This window comes from Balaenoptera borealis (assembly GCF_965194805.1).
Source record: "Balaenoptera borealis genome assembly, chromosome: 20".
Lineage (NCBI taxonomy): Eukaryota > Metazoa > Chordata > Mammalia > Artiodactyla > Balaenopteridae > Balaenoptera > Balaenoptera borealis.
Window position 1 is genome coordinate 6,991,477 of NC_138879.1, and position 20,359 is coordinate 7,011,835.

Sequence of the window (20,359 nt, forward strand, 5' to 3'; positions counted from 1 at the left end):
AAATGCCCTCCATCGTGATGAGACACGGCACAGCGGGAGCCAGCCTGACTCGGCTTGAGACAGCTTGGTTACAAATTCGGGGGTTCCCACAACCCACCACCTCAGCTTCGGTAATTTTCTAGAACAGCTCACAGAGCTCAGAAAAGCACTTTACTTACATTTACTGGTTTATTATAAAGGCTATGCGTGAACAGCCAGATGAAGAGATACATAGGGTACAGGAGGGTCCCAAGTTCAGGAGCCTCTGTACCCAACTCCACGTGGAGTCGGCACGTGGATGCGTTCACCAACTCAGAAGCTCTCCGAACCCTGTCGTTCAGGGATTTTTATGGAGGTTTCATCATGATCAATTATTAACTCAACCTCCAGCCCCTCTCCCCTCCCCACAAAGGATGGGGGGTGGCGCTGAAAGTTTCAAGCTTCTAATCGTGGCCTGGTCTTTCTGGTGACCAGCCCCCATCCTGAAGCCGTCAAAGAGCCCACCCAGAGTCACCCCATTAGAACAAAAGATGCTCCTGTCATCCCAGGAAATTCCAAGGGATTTAGGAGCTCTGTGTCAGGAGCCAGGAGCAGAGACCAGTTATCTATTTCTGATTATGTCACAGACACCAAGAGAGACTGAGGCCTGGAGAGATGAGATAATAGAAAGAGGGAGAGAGAGGATGACACCAGGAGTCCCAGCGTCACAGGGAGAAATGGGACCAAGAGACAAGAAGACAAAAAGAAAGCAGGCAGACTCTCTGTTTGGAAGGAAGTACTTCTGCAGGCCTGCTCCCCCATCTCGGCAGGCTTGAGACAGAAAGCTTTTACCCTCCCAAACTGTCCTGCAGTATCCTGTCCGGTGGCCCCATGACCCAACCTGCCCTCTCTCAGCCCAGCTCCCCCCAGGGCAGGTGAGCACTGTCTCAGACCATGTGCTTGGGCTGCTGAAGCTGCCAGCATGTCCCCACCCCACCTCAGGCTGAGTCTGGCACCTGCTCAGGACCGGGCATGCCCAGGTCAAGGGGACCCAAGATCAAGGACAACCCCCACCAAAGGGTACAGTACAAGTGCATGGGGGCCTACAGCACCGTGGTCAGGTCCGCAGGCTTAGGCCCGCAGGTTTCAGTATCACGGACATTTGTCCTTGAGGCCTAGTTCACCACCTAATAGCTCTGTGACTTTGGGCAAGTCATATCACTGCTCTGACCCTCTGTTTCCCCACCTGTAAAAGGGGATAATAATCATAATATGGTCCTTGTTTTATAGGGTTGTGATTTTATTGTGAGGGGTGAATGTATATAAAGTGCTTAACATAAGCACCTGACACCTTACAAGCTCTCAACAATTGATAGTAAAAACTTGAAAGCTTACCTCTGGGCATAGGGGTGGCAGAAGGGACAAAGGTCAGGGATCCTGAACTTTTCTTAATTCACTGGGACCTTGGGCACATCAGAAAACCTTTCTGATACTCAATATCTTCACCTATGAAGGCTAAAACCCCTCACCTGCCTTGGTGAAGTTCAGACAGTAGCGTGATGTGGGCCCAGGCCAGTGGGTATGTGACTCTCCCTCCATAAAAGATACCCAGCTCCTTGGGCACCTCAGGAACAGCTCTGGCTTCTCGCTGGGTCCTTCCACTAGATGGGGGCTAGCTATTTCTTAACCGCTGGCTGGATTGTCAACGCCCCCTGCTGGTCAGACGAGGATGCCCGCAGAGCCGTCTCCAGAAGCTAGTGTGATTGGTGGGTGCGGCTGGGGTTCACTCTTATACAGGGGTCAGAAAAGCAGGACTGCTCCCTGGAACTGCCTAGGACTCACCTACTGGGCGGCTGGGACCACAGATGCAAGGAGTGTCCCATGGGCCTGTTTCAGACCACCAATAACTGTGATCATTAGTAACTGATGTGCAGTAAATATCGGGCAGCATGTTAAGTGCTTTCCGCGCATCATTTCACCCTCCTAATGACCTATGGGGTTAACACTTATTGATATATTATAATAAATTGTAATACCTATTTTGCAGATGAGGAAACAGACTCCGAGAGGCTGGGTAACTTGCCTAAGGCAACACAACTAAAAAGGGGCAGAGCCAGTTTTGCTGCCCAGATCAGGCTGTCTCCTGAGTATGGCCACCTCCCGTACAACCCAGGCTTGTCTCAGAGAAGGTGACACAGGCACATGCTGGGAGGACAGGGGTATGGTGCTGTCCAGGACTGGTCTAACTTGGGCACAGGAGGCAGCTGGCACCATGGGAAGCATCACGAGACCTAGTGTCACTTTGCCCACTTGACTGTTCTGTGATCTTTGGCCAGCCCCTTGCCATGCGGCCCCGGTTACTTCATCTGTAAAATGAGAAGTCTGTGGGACTTCCCTGGCAGTCCAGTGGTTAAGACTCCGCGCTTCCACTGCAGGGGCAGGAGTTCGATCCCTGGCCGGGGAACTAAGATCCCGCATGCTGCCCGGAGCAGCCAAAAAAAGAGAGAGAGAGAAGTCCGTGCCACATACCCGGAGGTCCTTCCTGCCTCTGATTCATTCCACCACTCCCACCTCCAACAAATCGGTAATCTCATTTATGATGTAACTTCACAGCAGTCTAACTAATGCTTCTTGACCTGGGGTCCCCGGACCTCTCCGCACTTCAGGAGCTGTCTGGAATTACGAGGAAAGTTGTATATGAGTGTATACGTATTTCAACGTGCATTTTCCCAGGGCAAGTGTCCATATTGGCACCAGATTCTAATCCCCAAAAGCGAAGAATCATTGATTATTCTACCTTTTTAGAATTTCCCTAACCTCCATCTAAATTTTTAGGGGGACGAGTAGAGAAAGCTGAGTCCCTACCGAGTAAAGTTCTTCCCTTCACTGTGTTTAAAGTACCCTCAGGCTTCCTGGAGCCACACCTGCTCCTGCACCCCAGTCTTCTACCCTCCAGCTACGCTGACCCATGGAAGCTCCAGCCCCCACTGCTTCCGGTTAGTCTCTGCCTCCACGCTGAAGCTCCGACCTCCTCTATCTTGTCTTTGCGAGTCCTCACCCCCATGTCCTTCCCTGGACCACCGGCGCCAGGAGGCTGGTCTTTCGTGAGGTAGGTGCAGTGACCAGGACGGCCAGTAGGGGTCGCAGGGCAGAGGAACCACGAGGAGCATCCGAGGGCAGAATCTCGCGTCTTTATTGGCCCCCTTGGCAGCCTGGGGGCGAGGAGAGCATGGCAGCAGTCAGGAGGCCTGTGTTCTGGGTCAGGACTTTCCCCTCCATAGGGCTCAGGTTTTCCATCCGTAAAGTGGAGGGAGGTGGCCTAGAATCACGAGATGGTTGCTAGGCGATCTTGCTGCACTAACGTCCTGTGGACCTTTCTGATGATGCTGGAGGGAAGAGGCTGTCTTGAAGTGCCCTTGGCAGAAGCACTTGGCCCAGCAGCCTTAGGGAATGAAACAAAATGACTCCAGGGCTCTTTCCCAGACTTGACTAAGAAAACAGAGCCCATTGTCCTGCAGCTTAAGGGGAAGCCTTACCCCTGGGAGAAAGGAGGGTTCTAAATAGGGCTGCCACATGAGCTGCCTGGGGTGATGAGGGAAATGGAGACCCCACTGGAGGCCTCCCAGGGGTGGGCTGGGGCCTTGAGATCAGGGCTCATGGGACCTTGGTGATAGGTGACAGACTCCTAGTGTACAGCATCTGCCCATGTCTGGAGAAGCTCAGGCAGACCTGGTGGGAAGGCAGGAAGTGTTGACCTGCCCTCAGCAGCTGCAGCGGACAGGCCTGGGCCATCCTCCTCACTCAGCTGCTGGGGGGTCTCCTGTCCCAGTTCTTCTGAACCCTCCCTCTCCCTCAGCTCTAAATTCTGGGTCCAGAGAGAGAGCAAGGTGAAGACTCGGGGATGAGGGAGGGCCCTGCAGAGATGCATGGGGTGGGGGAGGGCCCTACCATCTATCCCAGGACCCCCTCCAAGGAAGAGGGTCAAGTCCTCATAGGCACAAAAAGACCCTCTCCCTCTCCCGCCTCCACCCTCTTGCTTTCTTCACCCTACCCGTCTCCCAACCCCAAATGATTAAAACAAGACACAGGCATGACAAGGATGGAGAACGTTCTCTACAAAAATTATAATGAGCCTGAGGGAGGGGTACTTTGTACAGTGGTGGGAATCGGGGAGCCCGCCCCACCCCAGCACTGAGAGAACAGGGAGGGGGCTGAGGCCGTATACAGACAGGGAACAGGAGAGAAAAGGCAGCACCTGGGGCTTCGGGAAAGTCAAGTCGGCACATGGGGGTGGCCCCAGGCCCAGAGGACGGGGGGAAGGACTGCGGTGGGCTCAGGGTGGCAGTGGCAGGCGACCAAGCCTTCAGTGTGGGGACAGGGACCACCTCCATCACGCCCCCAGCTCTGAGCAGGTGTGTGCCCAGGGACTCACGCTCAGACAGACACACCAGAGGGAGGCCTGTGGCGTTTTGGGGGGGTTCTCTCTCCCCTGCACCAGCCAAGGGGGGCCCAGGAAGGAGCTGGGGGCTGTGGCAATGCTCCCGGTAGGAGCTGCTTCCCAAGCTGAAGGTCAGGGATGGGGGCACCATTGTTGACAGAGGAGGAAGGGCACATCTGCATGCGGTGTATATGTGCACACCGTGTGGGCTCCTGAGTGACCCTCCCACATCCGTGACCTTGGTCTGAGGACCCTCTGAGGCTGGCCTTTCCCCTGGTCTCACCAGCATCACAGAGCAGGGACCCGTGCAGAACTCCCCCCTACCCGCTACCCACACAGAATCAGGCAGCCACCCAGCTGCTTCCAGTCCTTGCCCAGAGCCCTGGGGACCTGGGGGCAATCAGCAGTTTAGACTATCCACATCCTCAGGCTCCCGTGTCCACGTGGCAGGACTTGCCCACACGAGGCTGGACACCCAGCCACAACCAGTCTCTGCCTGGTTTGGGCCTGGGAGACTCTGAGCCAGTTGGCAGATGCCTTTCCCCAGCCCAGAGATGCCCGCCGAGCCTCGAGGCCATAATACTGTAGCCAGTCGCTCTAGCACCTTGGATCTATTGCCCTGACCCTCTGGGGTCCCTGGGGTTGGGGGCACCGGGCTGCACAACCAAGGAGAGAGTGAGTGGAGAAGGACAGGGTGGGGAGGGCGGAGTCAGGCTGGGCCCCACCCCGGGGTAGGCTGGAAGGGCACCGGTCACCCCCACCCCAGCCCAGCCTGGCACTCCACCTCCCCAGCATGGCCAGTGGGAGAAGGAGAAGGGGCCCGGCCGTGCTTGGGGCGGGGTGGGGACTAAAGCTGGGGCATTTGGCTGAAGAGTCTAGCTGGGAACCTCCCCTCTGGGGTGCACAGGGGGAGGGGAGGCAGCCCAAACTCTTCCTGCACAAAAATGTAGGAGGGGAGTCTCCAGACTGAGCAGACCACAGGACCCTTAGAGGAGGGGTGGGGACAGACAGCGGCCCCAGGACAAGCCATGCCCACTCGCACCACACGCTCCCATCCAGCTCTGATGGGCTGGTCATCTAGTGGCCCCTGCCCTGGCACTGGGGCTGGCCTTCCACGAATGCACGCGTGCTTTAGAGCCACTCAGAGAGAGGTGGCTTAGGGGCCCCAGGACCCCTCAGTATTGATGTTCTGAGTCACTCTCTTGGCCTTCCAAGTGCCTCCAGGCCATACCCTCTGCGGCAGAGTGGGGACAGGCTTTCAAGGGAGATGTCCCGCGTGGTCCTTGCTCCCGGGAAGCGGCTGAGGAGCCGCAGGGCTGGCAACTGTGAGGACCTCGCGGTCCCACCGTGGGTTGTGGCAACTTGCAACTCTTTTTGGTATGGGGATAGGAGCCCCTGTTATCTGTGGAGAGAGAGACAGAAATGGACCTCAGATAAGGGCCTTTGGAGACAGCATTTTAAGCCAGGACCAAATATTCTGACCACTTACCCTCTCTAGGCAGACTGATGATCAGGGGTGGGGACGCTGGCCCCCAACTCTAAACCAGACTTCCTCCCAAACCCAGCCCTGCCCAGCCATGCAGGGTAAGGGCCATAGATACCAAAAGGGGGCGGCGGTGTTTGCTGGGCTTGTGGGATGCCAGGATGGAGAGTCAGGGCAGGGATGGGCCAACAGCATTGCCAGTTTGACAGCAGCCTTGGGCTCCCCATGATGGCTTTTTGAACATGACAACTCTGCCCTCAAGGCCACCGTTGGCCCTGTTGAGAGCATCTGCTCATGTTTCTGGTTACAAGGTTCAGGGACCAGTAGGTAAAATATCTGCCTTGAGGGCTTGGGCATTTGGTGAGATGACTGGCTGCCACACCCTCCATCCCACGGGAGTCGCCTTGTCCTCCCTAGGCTCTAGAGCCACACAGACCAGGGATCAGGCCCAGCTCTGCACTGAGCAGCAGCAGGACCTTGGGTGAGCTACTCTAAGCCTCTGAACCTCCACTTGCTCACCTGTAAAATGGGGATGATATAGCCCCTGCACATGAGAGGACTTGTGCAAGGGCGACTCCAGTACCCAGGAGAGGGGAGGGCTCAAAACGTCCCGGCTGTGATTACTATGACTACTGGGTCTCATCCATACAAAAACACCCATTTTCCTGCATTTTGACTTCTTCAAAATCGAGGTGCATTTGACATCAGCAATGTAAATTGGCAGCTTCTTTTTCCGAATTGGGGGTAAATACGTGGGGCCTCTTGGAACTGACGGCGACCTAATTAGCCCCCATCCGAAAAGGCAGACAGATCCACGCCCACCCCAGGGCCTTACAAGCCCTATCTTCCCATCCCCGCCGAGGCTCTGGGCACTCACAACTCTGTGTCCTCCAGGGCCGGTGGGCGCTCCAGCGCCTGCCTCCGCCTCCGCACGGCCCCCATGATCTTCTTGCGGGGTCCCAGGGGGACGCTGATGCTGCGGAGGTCGAGGTCCGAGCACAGCATGAGCGCCTCGAGGTCGATCTTCTCCTGCCGCAGGATGGAGGTGAAGTCCTCCATGTGCAGGGAGGCCAGGAACGTCTCCAGCGGGCTCGTCTCGGGCTCCAGGTCCTCATCCAGGCCCAAGTCCAGCTCGTCCCAGGGCAGCTCCTCCCCGCAGCTGCGGTCCTGCAGGCTGTTGGCACTGCCCAGGCTGTCGTCGTCGAGGCTGGGGGAGCTCTGAAGCCGACCCCGCGGCGTGCCCGCGCCGTCCAGGGCCGCGTCCTCGCGGCCCAGGCCGTGCAGTCCGCTGCTCAGGTAGTTCCTGCGGAACACCATGGTGCCCAGGCCCGGGCGGGTGAACAGGGAGTCGTGGCCTGAGTCGGTGCTGGCCTCCGAGCGCGCAGGCTCGGCCGCCAGTGTGGCACGGGAGACGCTGTCCTCGTCGGAGAGGAACATGTCCCGGAGCGGGGCGCGGCCCCACTCCTTGGGGTTGGCGTAGGTGCCCTGGCGCACAAACATCACGTCACTGCCCAGCTGCAGGCCCGAGAGCGAGCGCACGCTCTTGCGGCCGTCCTCGGAGATCTTGAAGGTGCCTTCGCCGCCCTGCTTGCGCCGCTCCAGCTTCTTCTGGATCTTGGTCTTGCCCTTGGCGGTGCCGTGCAGCGTGGCCTGCGAGTAGGGCAGGTGGCTGCCGAGCGCCAGATGCTGCAGCCGGCGGCTCAGGGTGCTGGACGTGAGGCTGGAGAAGCTGAGCGCGTCCGAGCGCTCGGCCAGCTCGCGCCGGTAGCGCCGTTCCATGCGCTCGTGGTGCTTGCGCTGCATCTTGGCGCACTCGCGGATGCGCCGCTCCGCCTCGCGGAAGGCCTTGTCCTTCAGCTTGCCCACCAGCTTGGGGTTGAGGCTGCTCTGCTTGGCCGCGATGGAGTCCAGGTAGCGCACGCACTCCAGGTGGCCCTTCATGGCCGCCATGTCCAGCGGCGTGTGGAGGTCGTTATCCAGGCACCAGATGTTGGCCCCGAAGGACACCAGGAAGGAGAGGCAGTGCAGGTGGCCATTGGAAGCTGCCAGGTGCAGGGGCGTGTTGCCCCAGATGTCACACTTGTCCGGGTCACCCCTGCAGGGAAGACACGCGGGGAGGGGTGATGAGCCATCGCAAGCTCAGGCAGGCAGTCGGCAGCGGCTGCCGGTGGCGGGGAGCGCCCAGCCTGGATGAGCTTCCCCACGGGCACACCAGAGGGACTCGACGGCCTGCGCTCTCTCCTCCGACTCCGCGAGACACGCAGCCCGGAGCCACCGGACGCAGCTCGAGCGAGCCCAGGGTTAAAGATGGCTCCGGGCTCGCAGTGGGTGGGGCGACAGAGAAGGCGGGGCCGGGGCGGGGCCTTCCCCAAGAGACCTGCGGGCTGGGAATCTCAGGGGATAAATATTTAATGCCCAGAGAGAAAGGAGTGAATTATTCATGGAGCCCGGCGGGGAGCTGGCCCAGAGAGGTGGTGGGCCAGGGCCGAGTCTGGGTCTCTAGGCGGGCACGGCGGCGAGTGTGGCTGCCTGTGCAGGAGTGACCGAAAAAGAGGACGAGAGGGTTGTGTGTGCTGGGCCTGAGCCCTGGGGGGGTGTGTGAGGGTGCGCGCCCGCGTGTCGCCGGGCACGGCCACGTCTGCAGGGAGCAGGGCCAGGCCTGGCAAGGCCGCGTGTGAGAGCAGGTGTCGGGTCTTGGCCTGGGCCAGGAGGGGAGCATGGGGGCAGCCAGGACTGGAGGGGAGGAGAGGGGAAGGGCAGCCTGCAGCCTGGGCCCAGCTGCCCTCCCCTCCCGGGGCGGCCCCATCTTCGGGAGCCCTGTGAGGCGGCTGGCTCGGGCAGGTCCGAGGGACCCACGCAGCCCCCTCCAACACCCTCCGCGCCAGACTGTGCCCCCCCTTGGGCACCCTCGCCCTGGCTCCTCCAAGCTTGCCCCGCCCTCAGGGACCTAGCTCAGGCCCTCTGCCCCACTCTAATGAGGAGGCCACCCCGAAGGGCTGAAGGAAGAATCACTTCATTGTCTCAACAGCTCCTGCCCACACTCCCCAGCCCCCCACCCCCGCATTCCCCTCCCCACTTCCATTACTGGTCTTCAAGTCCTTCGAGAAAGGAGCTACTGGGCATCTGGCCCACACCCCATCAAGTGCCAACCCTCACCCTCTGTAGGAGCTGGGGGTTTTGGTGCACCAAGGGGGGCCCCCTAGTCCCCTCCTCCCACGAATCTCTCCAAGGGGGGAGCAGGATGGCAGATCACTGTGTGCCCTCTTCACGTGGACAGGGGCCAGTCTCGGCGTCTTGGAACATGGTTCAGCTGCCTGATCTGAGGGGCTGCTTCCACCTGTTGCTGGGCCTGGGGAGCAGCTGTGGAGGGAGGGCAAAGGGGGGTTCCCCACCTACCCCATGCTCAAACCACAGGCCAGCTCCTGGCACCAGACCAGCTGGGCCCCTTTCCCTCCACCATGATTTCCCAGGGCCTGAGATGTTCACGTTAACCCTCCTGGGGCATCTCATACATCCCTTTTCCTTGTCCAGGCCGTCCTGGTCCCCAGGTCAACCTGACTTCTCTTTATTAAACCGCTGGGGCTGGCAAGCTGTCCACAGGGTCATTCAGCCGTAGGGAGCCCATGTCAGTGGCCCTGGACGCCACGTTCCTCAGCTGCTACTTCCGAACCCCTTCCCTGGCACCTGGATTCAATGCCCACTCCTCCCCCCAGACAACTCCAAAGGGAGGGTGATGGAGCCCGTGGTGGGGGAGGGGCACAGAGGGAGTTAATGGGGTGGCTGAACCGAGTGACACTTGGTACTGTGGACAGTGCCCGCAAATCCCAGGAACGAGCAGGGAGAGAGCTGTGTGAAATCCAGTGTGTGGGGAGGTGTGGGTGCCGGCTGGACCCCTTGGACCACAGGCTGGGGGTGGGCAGTGAAGAGCTTCTCCTTTCCCAGCCCCACTTCCGGCCCCTCTGAGGCGTCTGCTCTTTCTCTCCCAGTCTCACTATGCCCTTCACTCTTGCTTCCTGGTGCTACCCACCCAGGAGATCCCTCCCACCTTCTCCTCACTCTGAAGCCCCTCCCACAATCATGGACCCCCATGTCCCAGTCCCTCTCCTCCTAGCCCCACATCCAGGTCACAAATGTCACAGGCCTCAGTTTGTTTCCTCCTCCCACGACTGCCAATCTCCAAGGTTCCACCTTAGGGTCTGTCCTAGGGAAGAGGGTGGCTCAGCAGGGGGGGGGGGGGAGATGCCGTGGAGTTGGGGGGTGGCGTCTCAGGGGCCTAGAGCGGCCCTGAGACTCTCAGTCCTCCCCGGCGGGGCCTGGGTGGGGACAGGGGGGTACTCACCCTCGACTCACGATGAGGCGCAGTGACTCCAGGTTGCCGTGGTAAGCAGCCCAGAGGGTGGGGGTCATGCCATCCTCGTCGGGGGCGTTCAGCTCCTTCCTGGTGGCCTCCTTGAGGAGTTCCAGGTAGCCGTCCCGAGCCGCCCGGTGGTACTGGTCGTTCATGGCGCCTGACTTGGACGGGGCGGGCAGGGGACCCGGGGAAATGCCCCCCGCGGGGGAGGGCGGCGGGGTTAGAGCTGAGGCATGGGGTTGGAGGAGGGGGCCGGGCAGGGGCCGGGGCCGCCAGCCCCCGCCGCCGCAGACAGAGGATGCGGAGCGCCAGAGCCGCCGCTACTCGGACATCTGAGCCGCTCAGCCGGCGGGGAAGGTGGGGGGAGGATCTCCCGCTGCCCAGAGGGCCGCCCCGGGCTGCCCCTGGGTCCTAAACTCCCTGCTCCCGAGCACACCGGGCCCGGCCTCTCTCCAAAAGTGCCCACCCCGGCGTCCCGCCCCGTGAGGCCCAGTCTGGGGACAGTCCGAGGTCTGTCTTCACTAGAGCCGCGGCGCTGCGGCCCCCGATGTCTCTAAGCGTCAAGGGAACGGGCCAAGGGCTGGGGAGGGTTGTCTGAGGGCAGTCCTGACCCCTTGGACAATGGGCCTAAGAGGGTTATGAGGACCGACCGCCAGACCGTCAGCGATCGGGACACGGCTGTCCCGGCTGCCACAGTCTCGCGCGAGGCGGGCCAGCCGCGCTCCAGCAGGAGGCGCTAGAAGACTGGCCGAGAACTTCGTACGCAAGTCCGACTCGGCAGCATCCAGCGCAGCAGGAACCAGGGGAAGGGATAGCGGAAGAGGGAACTTCGATCACTGTGAGGGTGTCGGGGAAGGGGCATTAGGGTCCCGATCTTGGGGCAGCAAGAGAGGAGCACAAAGGTCCAGGGCCGCGGGGGCTGGGAGGGCGTCGGGGTGCCTGCGGGCCCTTGGGGGGGCGTCTGTTGAGCGTCAGCTCTCAGGGCTCTGGGCGTCAGGAGAGCGGGGCGCCAGGGCGCGCTGGGCGCCGGGGGCGGGGTGCCCGCTGGGTGCCGCAGTGCCGGGCCGCGCCCGAGGCTGGCTGCGCCGAGGTGACAGGGCGGCGGGGGAGGGGGCGCCTCTTAACGGGTAAATATAAATCTCACCTTGTCTGCCTCCGCACGCTCTTCCCTAAATTCAGCCCGGGAAAAAGATGGATCACGTGAGTGAGACTGAGAGGTTTATGGAGCTGAGCTCCCGCGGCTGTAAATCACCCTGCCCTCCCCGGTATAAAGCGCCCGTCCATCCCGGCGTTAGAGAGAGGACGCACTCGCCGCCCCCCGACCCCCAGCTCAGCGCGGGCTCCCGGCCCAGCCAGGTGGGTGCCCCTGGCTAGCCGGCCGACGGATTTGGGGAGTGGGAATCTTGGACGGGGTCCGACGGGGCTGCAGCCGCTTCTCTTTTCCTCCCGTCGAGCGCGAGACCGGCAGAGTGGGCTTTTCTCTTCCCCTTCCCAGCGCTTCCTTCACCACCCGCAGCCCCCGCCCCTCGGGTCCCCAAATCTAGGGATAAGATGGAGGAAGGAGAGCCCTGGAGGCTGACCTGGGGTCCTGTCCGCTCCTCCCCGACAGTGACCCCTCCAACCTCCTCCAGTCGCCTCTGCCATGTCCGAGGAGCCGCCCACGGGCCCCAAGGAGAGCCCGCCGGCACCGCGGGCAGCCCGCCGCGAGGTGTGGAAGAAGGGCGGCCGCCTGCTCTCCGTGCTGCTGGCCGTGAACGTGCTGCTTCTCGCCGGCACGCTCATCAGCGGCGGCGCCTTCAACAAGGTGGCGGTGTACGACACCGACGTGTTCGCCCTGCTCACCACCATGATGCTGGTGGCTGTGCTCTGGATCCTCTTCTACCTCCTTCGCACCGTGCGCTGCCCCGACACCGACGCCGTCCCCCACCGGGACGCGCACGCGGGCCCCATCTGGCTCCGAGGTGCCAGGGGAGGTGCGGGCGGAGGTGGGGCGGCCCAGGCGGGGAGCTGGAGGCTGGGGCTCCCGCAGGAATTGCTGGGTGCCCTTCGAGGTAGACCGGTGAGAAGTCCCCACCCCCCAAGGCTAGATGTGTCTGAGAGTGAGGAGGGCTGTGACTGAGGGAGAAGAGAAAGGGAAAGAATCCTGGAAGAGGGATGAAGAGAGGGATGGAGTGGAACTTCTCTGCCCTTTCTAAAGATTGAAAGAGGATGGCCATGGGAGAGACTGATGGAGAGCAGAAAACAGATGACAGCTGCAGTTGAAAGAGCCTCTCTAGGGCCCTTCCCTTTATCTATGCAGCCCCAAAGGGATGGGGGCTCAATAGGACATCCATCCATCCACCCACTCAATCACACACTCATCCTTCCATCCACCCATTCACCATCCACCTGTCCTTCCATCCATCCTTCCATCCACCCATTCATCACCCACCTATCCTTCCATCCATCCTTCCATCCATCTTCTCACTTACCCCATTCATCCATCCATCCACCCAATCATCCAACTCTTTGGCCATCCATCCTCAAATCTGTAATCATTTTCTCCTGCCTCTCTGATCCACCCCTCACCCCTCATTCCCAGGTGGGCTGGTGCTGTTTGGGATCTGCACTCTCGTCATGGATGTCTTCAAGACCGGCTACTACTCCAGTTCCTTTGAGTGCCAGTCAGCCATCAAAATCCTGTACCCTCTGACCCAGGCCGTGTTTGTCATTGTCCAGGTGGGTGGGAGGAGTGTCCCTGAGTGTGGTGGAAAAGAGCCAACACGGGGCTTGGAGTCAGGCGATCTGAGCTCCACTCCACGTCTACGCTGAGCAATCGATTAGGGTGGGGATAGGACTGTAGTGCAGATCACATGAGTCCATAAATCTGGAAGCACTTGGTAATGAAGTAATATCCGAATGTGAGTGCCTACTTAGGGGCCCTGCAATTTCATTTCAACTTAAGCAGTGCCAGTAGTTAACACCTAGGAGGTGTCAGTTGTGGCAGCTGCTCTGTCTCCTGGAACCTGACCTGCCCTCCTTGGGTGCCCATAGAGGGCATCAGTCTCAGCTCAGCGTCCTGCTGTGGGCATGGCCAGTTTGGCCCCAGCCATGTTCCCTATATTCTGTATTTTTTCAGGAAATAGGGTATCCTGTATATGGGATTTTTCAAACAAATTCACGTTTTTATTTGTTGCATGAATAACACTTGGAAAGATCTTCTGATTGAGCTGAGGCAGGACTGGTCTTACATGGGACCCGAACCCTCCCCAGCCCAGAATGACCACGTGTATGGTTCCCTCTCTTAAAACATCACCCCTACTGCCCAGATTTCCACAATTTAACACATTTATGACTTCGGCATTTATATAGTTTTAATTTTACATTTTATGACTTTAAAGAATACTCAGGCAAAATGGAAATACAGACACCCCAACATCAGTAAACACCACAGCAAGGATTTGTGGGCAGCCAGGTGAGAGCGGGGACTTGCAGGGCAGCAAAGGATGAGGGTGAGGCAGGGATACTGCCAGAGAGAGCTGAGAAGCCCCTTAGATTCTTTCTGAGGCTGGCCTCGCTCACAGGGATAAATAACTAGGCAGTCAAAATTCCACCCTGCAAAGAAACAGAAAACAAACACCAAGCCCAGAGAGTTTACAGGTGGCATTTTGCAAACTTTTAAAGAACAGAGAACTATTTTGTACAAATCGCTCCAGAGAATAGAAAGAGAGAAAAGCTCACATCTCACTTTGTAAAGCTGAAATAAACTCGATCATGTAGTAGGAGGGCTCTTGAGTTGGTAAGAACCTAGTGCTGGGCATGGACCCGGGCGCTCCGGCTTGAGCCCGTCTGCAGAGTAGATGACCCCACCACTCTCTCTCAACACAGACTTACTTTCTCTGCGTCTCCGCTAAAGACTGTGTTCACACCCACCTGGACCTGACTCGGTGAGTGCCTGCTCCATGTCCGTGGCTCAACGTCCGTGCCCAGGGGCTGGGCTCACCTGGCATGAGATGAGCGCTTCCCAACCTGGGGCATGGGTCCTCTTTCTGCCCCCAGGTGGGGTTTCAGCCAAGGCCCCCTGGCTTTGTCGGCCTGATTTCCACCACCCTCTGCTGGGGGTATGGGGGATGTGCTTGGTGAGATGGCGTGCTGAACCCCATGACACCCCCAGCCCTCTTTTGGGAGGCATCTCAGCCAGGCTAAGTGTTCCTTCCAAACTCAGCTTCCCTGTTCACACAGGGGTCTGCCTGCTTTCTCGCTTCTCAGCACCATCTCCCAGGAGAGCATCCCCAACTCTCCACCACGCCGGGGACCCAACATGAGCCAAAGACTCTCACTGGCCTCTTTGCTCTCCCTCCCCAAACAGATGTGGTCTCATGTTCACACTCACCACCAACCTGGCCATCTGGATGGCAGCCGTGGTGGACGAATCGGTGCACCAGGCCCATTCCCTCAGCAGTTCTCACGGCAACACCAGCCATACCCGCCGCGTTCTGGACGGTGAGTGCTCACTTCGGACTAACCCTGGTCCCGTGGCAGCCAGGCCTCGGGCTGGGTGCTTTGTGGGCTTGTAGAGGGCACGGAGGCGAAGGTGGAGGCCAGGGACCTCCTCCTGCTCCAGGCTATGCCTCTGGAGAAGTTTAGATGTGGGTGGCCCAGGAGGAAGAGTGTAGGGGAGCATTTTTTCATCCTGGACAGTACAGCCTTGGTCCCACTGTCCAGGTCTCCATCCCACCAAAGAAGGGATTCATGCTCCAGGAAGAAAGGGCAAGAGTGATCAAGGTAGAAAGAGGGGAAGGGAGGCAGGGTGGCTCAATGGTGGAAGCGTGGGATCAGAAGGGAGTGCCTGATGTGGAGAAGGTAGAAGTAATAATCGCAATAACGACGGTGACAATTCACTGAGCTCTATATGTCAGGCACTGTGCCAAGTGTCTTAAGCACCATCTTACTTAACCCTTGCAACCTCCCTATGAGATGGGTACTATTAGTACTCCCATGTTATGGATGCAGAAACTAAGGCATAGAGAGGTTAAGTAGCTTACCTGAGGTCACAGAGCTTGAAATTGGAGAACTAGGGTTGAGATCCATCTTTGCTTTGAACCAATATGCTATGCTGAAGAAGAATGAGCCCACAGTCCCCCTGGTCCTGGTTCTCTGGACTTCTCTAGCCCCCTCTCCCCCCCGCCACCAGCCAGGATCAGACTAGATGACCAAGTCCACCTGGACCTTGCCTGAATACACACGCACACCCAGTATGGGAGGGTCCAGGAATGGAAAGCATGGATCCAGGCCTACAGGAGATCCCAGCCCAGCAGGACTGAAAAGGGCCATTCTTCACATACAGAGGGTTCCTGAGGATGGTTAAACCCAGCCCAGGGAGGTGGGCGACCTTATGTGCTAGGGCTGCACGACCCTATGTGCAGAGAGGTACCTGCCTCAGGCGTGAGAGTCACGTCATTTGTGTCAGCTCTGCCATCACAAGCCACTTTCTCTGAGTGAGGCTCAGTTCCTTCTTCGGCAAAACCAGCTGAGATAGTTCTGGGGATCAAAAGAGCTGTCTGCCAAGGCCCGAGGAATCTTACAGAGCAGAGCACACTCTGGATGCAGGATGAGATTCCTATCAGTATGGTACAAACCGAAGTGACAGGAGGTCACGGTTGAGATCTGGGCACAGCAGCTGCTTTCTGGCTGAAGCAGATGTTGGGGAGAGCTAAGAGGCAGCTTGAATTTTAAGGGTTGCCAAGCAGGCCACCTTCTATTAGGACCAGAGCCTTGCCTATCTTGGGCAGCCAGGGGTCATTACTGGTGGGGAAGGGTTGGGAGTGTTTTTCTGCAGGAATGGGACAGGATGAAGCGGGCAGCTCCATAGTTCAGATTTTATCTTTCTTAATCGAGCCCTGGCTAGGGTTTACTGGTGTGTCCCACAGTTTCTGGCACATAGTAGGTGCTCAATAAATATCTGTGGCATGAACGAACGTGCCAGGCCCTGTGTAGGCATTTGGAATACAGTGGTGACGGATAGCAGCCCTGCCCTTCCAAAGGTCACAGTCGAGGGGTGAGGTTCTTCAGGTGGGGGCCTCCAGGAAGGTGGGAGGGCAGTGCAGCTCCGCGTCCCCCTCTCCACAGTGGAGCGTGCGGGCAGCCCAGTCGGAGAAGTCTGCTCCTGCAACACGGCCGTCTGCCAGATCTTCCAGCAGGGCTACTTCTACCTGTACCCCTTCAACATCGAGTACAGCCTCTTTGCTTCCACCATGCTCTACGTCATGTGGAAGAACGTGGGCAGGCTGCTGGCCTCCTCTGCCCATGGCCACAGCCACACCCCGTCCCTGCTCAGCCTCTTCCGGGAGACCTTTTTTGCCGGCCCGATCCTGGGCCTGATGCTCTTTGTGGTGGGGTTGGCCGTCTTCATCATCTACGAGGTCCAAGTGAGTGGGGAGAGGGGCCGCGCCCAGCAGGCCCTGGTCATCTACTACAGCTTCAACATCGTCTGTCTGGGGCTCATGACCCTGGTCAGCCTGAGTGGCTCAGTCATCTACCGTTTTGACCGCCGGGCCATGGACCACCATAAGAACCCCACGCGCAGCCTGGACGTGGCTCTGCTGGTGGGTGCCGCCCTGGGCCAGTACGCCATCTCCTACTACTCCATCGTGGCTGCAGTGGCGGGCACACCCAGGGAGCTGCTGGCGGGGCTCAGCCTGGCCCACGCTCTGCTCGTGATCGCCCAGCACACCTTCCAGAACATTTTCATCGTTGAGAGCCTCCACCGGACTCCCCCCGGGGCTGAGCCTCATGGTACTCCCCCCAAGGAGCCCTGCCACGGCCTCACCTTTGCCAGCCCGGACACCCTCCACACCTTGCCTGCCTGCCCACCCGCCCCCAGGCTGGTTGGCCCCAGCCCAGCAGGACCTCAGGGAGCAGTGAGCGTCATCTCGGCCCCCAGGGGCCACTGGAGATGCCGGTGCTTGAAGGACATTTCTCTGTTTCTCCTGCTCTGCAACATCATCGTGAGTAACTGGGCAGACACGGGGGTGGGCTGGGGGGAAGAGAAGGCCGAGGAAAGATGCTCTTTCAGGTTTGTTCGCTTGGCCCTCTCTGTCTTGCCCCCCAGCCCACTCGAGCATTGTCTGGCTCTCTAGGAAAGGAGCAGGTTCAGGGAGAGTCAGGTGCAGCCCCGGGGGCGAACAGCATCTCAGGGAGCACAGGGAGAATGAGATCCCGGCATTCTGGCATCTAGGCAGAGCTGGAGGGGTCTTAGGGAATGCTGATGTGCGGGCTGGGAGGAGGTGAGACGGAGCTGAGTGGGGGCCCTTGCTCCCGGGTGGGAGGTGTGACTCTTCCCGGGACCTTGTGACCAGCCTGCTTCTTAGAATAATCGGAGCAGCGACAGGAAGTGGCAGAGACCAGCATAAGCGTGAGGGGTCTGTCAGCAGAGTGCAGTGGCGGGCTGGCCGGGAGGGAGGCATCCACAACAGTCGCCCCCTCCCCAGTGATTCAGCAAGGCCCCTTTCCAAGAGAAACTCCTCTGTATAGCAGCAGACTTCACCCAATACAAATATACACCCTGTACGAGAACACTCTTTGTGAAGGTGCATCCCAACAGAGAAATGCTCCTAGTGTAGCTCCAACCTAATAGAGAAAGGCCCCAGTGTAGACATAATCCCCAGGAGGGAAATCTCTAACAGAGAAACTTGGAGCCCTGTGAGTATATCCCAAAGAGAGAGCACACCTCAGTGAAGTTTTGCTCAATGCAAAGACAGTCCTTTTAGCTATAACCTCTGATAGAAAAATACCCCTAATATAGAAAACAGCCTTAATGTGGGCATATCCCAATATAGAACACATCTCCAGAGGGATTCCACCCCCGTGGGGTCTACATGAAATACACGCCCTAATTGAGGTGCATCCTTGGTGAAGTCCCCACTGCCAATATTGCCCCTCCTATAGGTAACTTATTTTAAAAAAAAAAGAGTCGTCACCCATCTCTGACCTACCAGTAGAAGCAATAAAGCTCAAATCCTCCTCCTGTCTTGGGCCACTTTTGGTGCGGCCCCCAGCCTCAGCACCCCCTCACCTTCTCCCAAGGCCGAGCCTACAGGCCGGGAGTCACCTGGGAGGCCGCTTTTGCTCCAGGTGTCTGAGCCTGCATCAACTCTGAGGGCATCATCTCCAACTCCTTCATTTTATAGGACAGAAGCAGGCTCAGATTTGGGCTGTGCTGTGCCCAAGGATGTGATACATTTGCGGTGGGGGGAGGGGCGTTAGCCTAGAAGCCTTTATTCTTTGCCTCACACCGCATATGTGAACTATCTGAGCTCATAGCCAGGGATGAAGCAGGATTTCAGCTTCAACCTCCTCCCAGACCCGGGAAGGGGGTGGGGTGCGGGGCCAGAGCTGGAGAGCAGACCTCATAGAGGGCCGGGCTGGGGGAGCCTTCTGGCAGGATCCGGAACCCCTGCCCTGGGCCTGTGTGATTCTACCATCACCACCCTGCACACATCTCTCCAGGAGAGAGCTACTGATTTGGCCATTTATTCCAAATTCTCACAGCGTCTATTGAGACTTCTTCTCCCCTTCCCCAGTCCCACAAGTGGGCCATATTGAGGGTGGGAGATGTGATCACAGGCAGAGCCCTAGGCTGGGGGGTAGGCAAGTTCAGTTGGGCACATTTATTGAGCTCCTTAGTGAGTGCCAGGCCCTGCCCAAGATGCTCGAGGTCCCCACTCAGCAACACCCAGCCCTCGCTGTCCACAAAACCAGAGGGCTGGGACCCCCATCCTGCCCCCACCCCACCCAGCAAAGCCCACGGAACGACCCACTGGCACGAGTCCGGGCCAGGTCCTGACACCCCTTTGTCCCCACAGCTGTGGATCATGCCCGCCTTCGGGGCCCGCCCTCACTTCAGCAACACCGTGGAGGTGGACTTCTACGGCTACTCCCTCTGGGCAGCCATCGTCAACATCTGCCTGCCCTTCGGCATCTTCTACCGCATGCATGCTGTCTCCAGCCTGCTGGAGGTCTACATACTGTCCTGAAGCCCCACTAGAGACATGGGGAGGAGGGGCTCAGCTCATGCACCCACCCAGAGACCCCCGGGGAATGAACCCCAGGCTGGCCGTCACTATGCCACGTAACTACCCATTCCCCCGCCGGCCCCAGAGTGGAATTTTCACAAAAGTTATTTTTCCAGGATAGTTTTTAAATCACAATCAGGACATGCATATCCCTGGGGCATGGGGCAAGCGGGGGAGGAGGACCTCTCCCTGCACCCTTTCTAGGATCAGGCAAGATCTGGAAGTGTCCTAGACTCTAGCTCCACCCCTACCCCAGCCCCGTGTCCTGGCCAGTGCTGCCGCCTGGAGCTGGAAACCAATAAACCTGATGTTCTCCCTGCCCCACCCTGTGACCACTTCGTGTCCAGCAGCCACATCTAAGATGATCACAGGAGGGGGTCTTGGGGTCGGAGCTGCAAGGGCCCCGGGAGATATTCAGGTCTCAGGCTTTTCTGTGGGTGAGCCAAGTCTGAGTCACAGACTAGTTACAGACTCGTACCTGGGTGGCTGGGAGGGGCTGGCCGGAGTACCCAGGCTGCCACCTTCCTCTTCGCTTTATCCTCAAGTGACATATACATTTTTTAATGTATTCCATGACACATGAAAGATTAGGAAGGACTCACCTAATCCAACTACGATTTTACAAAGAAGAAAACTGGGGCCCAGAGAGGTAAAGTGACTTGCCCACAGTCACACAGCGAAAGGGAGCCAGTGCCTTTCTACTAAGAATAATAATTTTCAAACTTTTTTCATGCATCAGCGCTTTTGTTTTCCCCTCAAATGAAACATTTCAGGAACGCAACTTCAATTCATAGGCTGTTATAATTTATAACAGGGCTGTTACAGCTAAACAGGGCTTGGGTGGCACAGATTCTCAACCCCTGGGCCTCCTCTTACCCACAACCCCACTCCCTGCGGTCCCTGAGGCTCCTCTCCAAAGCCCTCTGGCTTCTACTCCACAAGAGATATAGAGATGGGGCGACTGTGAAGCTGGAGAGATCCTGGCAGGGCAGAGGGTGTGGGATCTCACTGCTTTCCCAGCCCTTCGACCCTCTCCGAAGCCCCTCAATAAAATGGTTTGATCCAAAAAAAGGTGG

At 58.5% G+C, this 20,359-nt stretch overlaps 2 protein-coding genes across 3 annotated transcripts; one reads left to right on the forward strand and one right to left on the reverse strand.

Moving 5' to 3' along the window:
• Nucleotides 1-4,049: 4,049 nt before the first annotated feature.
• USH1G (USH1 protein network component sans) lies at nucleotides 4,050-10,525 on the reverse strand (the record flags this gene model as incomplete). 2 transcript variants are annotated; one of them, XM_082374316.1, is made up of 3 exons in its annotated part: nucleotides 10,219-10,522; nucleotides 6,757-7,974; nucleotides 4,050-5,798 (listed from the first exon to the last, which is right to left on the reverse strand). In XM_082374316.1, exons 1-3 carry the CDS (start codon nucleotides 10,380-10,382, stop codon nucleotides 5,795-5,797), a joined length of 1,386 nt encoding a protein of 461 aa, XP_082230442.1. In that variant the 5' UTR covers nucleotides 10,383-10,522. The 2 variants fall into 2 exon arrangements, with proteins under 2 accessions (XP_082230442.1, XP_082230443.1); XM_082374317.1 differs by lacking the exon at nucleotides 4,050-5,798 and having other exon boundaries at nucleotides 6,753-7,974; nucleotides 10,219-10,525.
• Nucleotides 10,526-10,732: 207 nt separating this feature from the next.
• OTOP2 (otopetrin 2) lies at nucleotides 10,733-19,607 on the forward strand. Its single transcript, XM_082370966.1, has 8 exons — nucleotides 10,733-11,132; nucleotides 11,410-11,586; nucleotides 11,840-12,191; nucleotides 12,812-12,948; nucleotides 14,098-14,156; nucleotides 14,579-14,712; nucleotides 16,339-17,216; nucleotides 19,074-19,607. The coding sequence occupies exons 3-8, from the start codon at nucleotides 11,873-11,875 to the stop codon at nucleotides 19,242-19,244; spliced, it is 1,698 nt and encodes a 565-aa protein (XP_082227092.1). The 5' UTR covers nucleotides 10,733-11,132; nucleotides 11,410-11,586; nucleotides 11,840-11,872; the 3' UTR covers nucleotides 19,245-19,607.
• The last annotated feature ends 752 nt before the right edge of the window (nucleotides 19,608-20,359 follow it).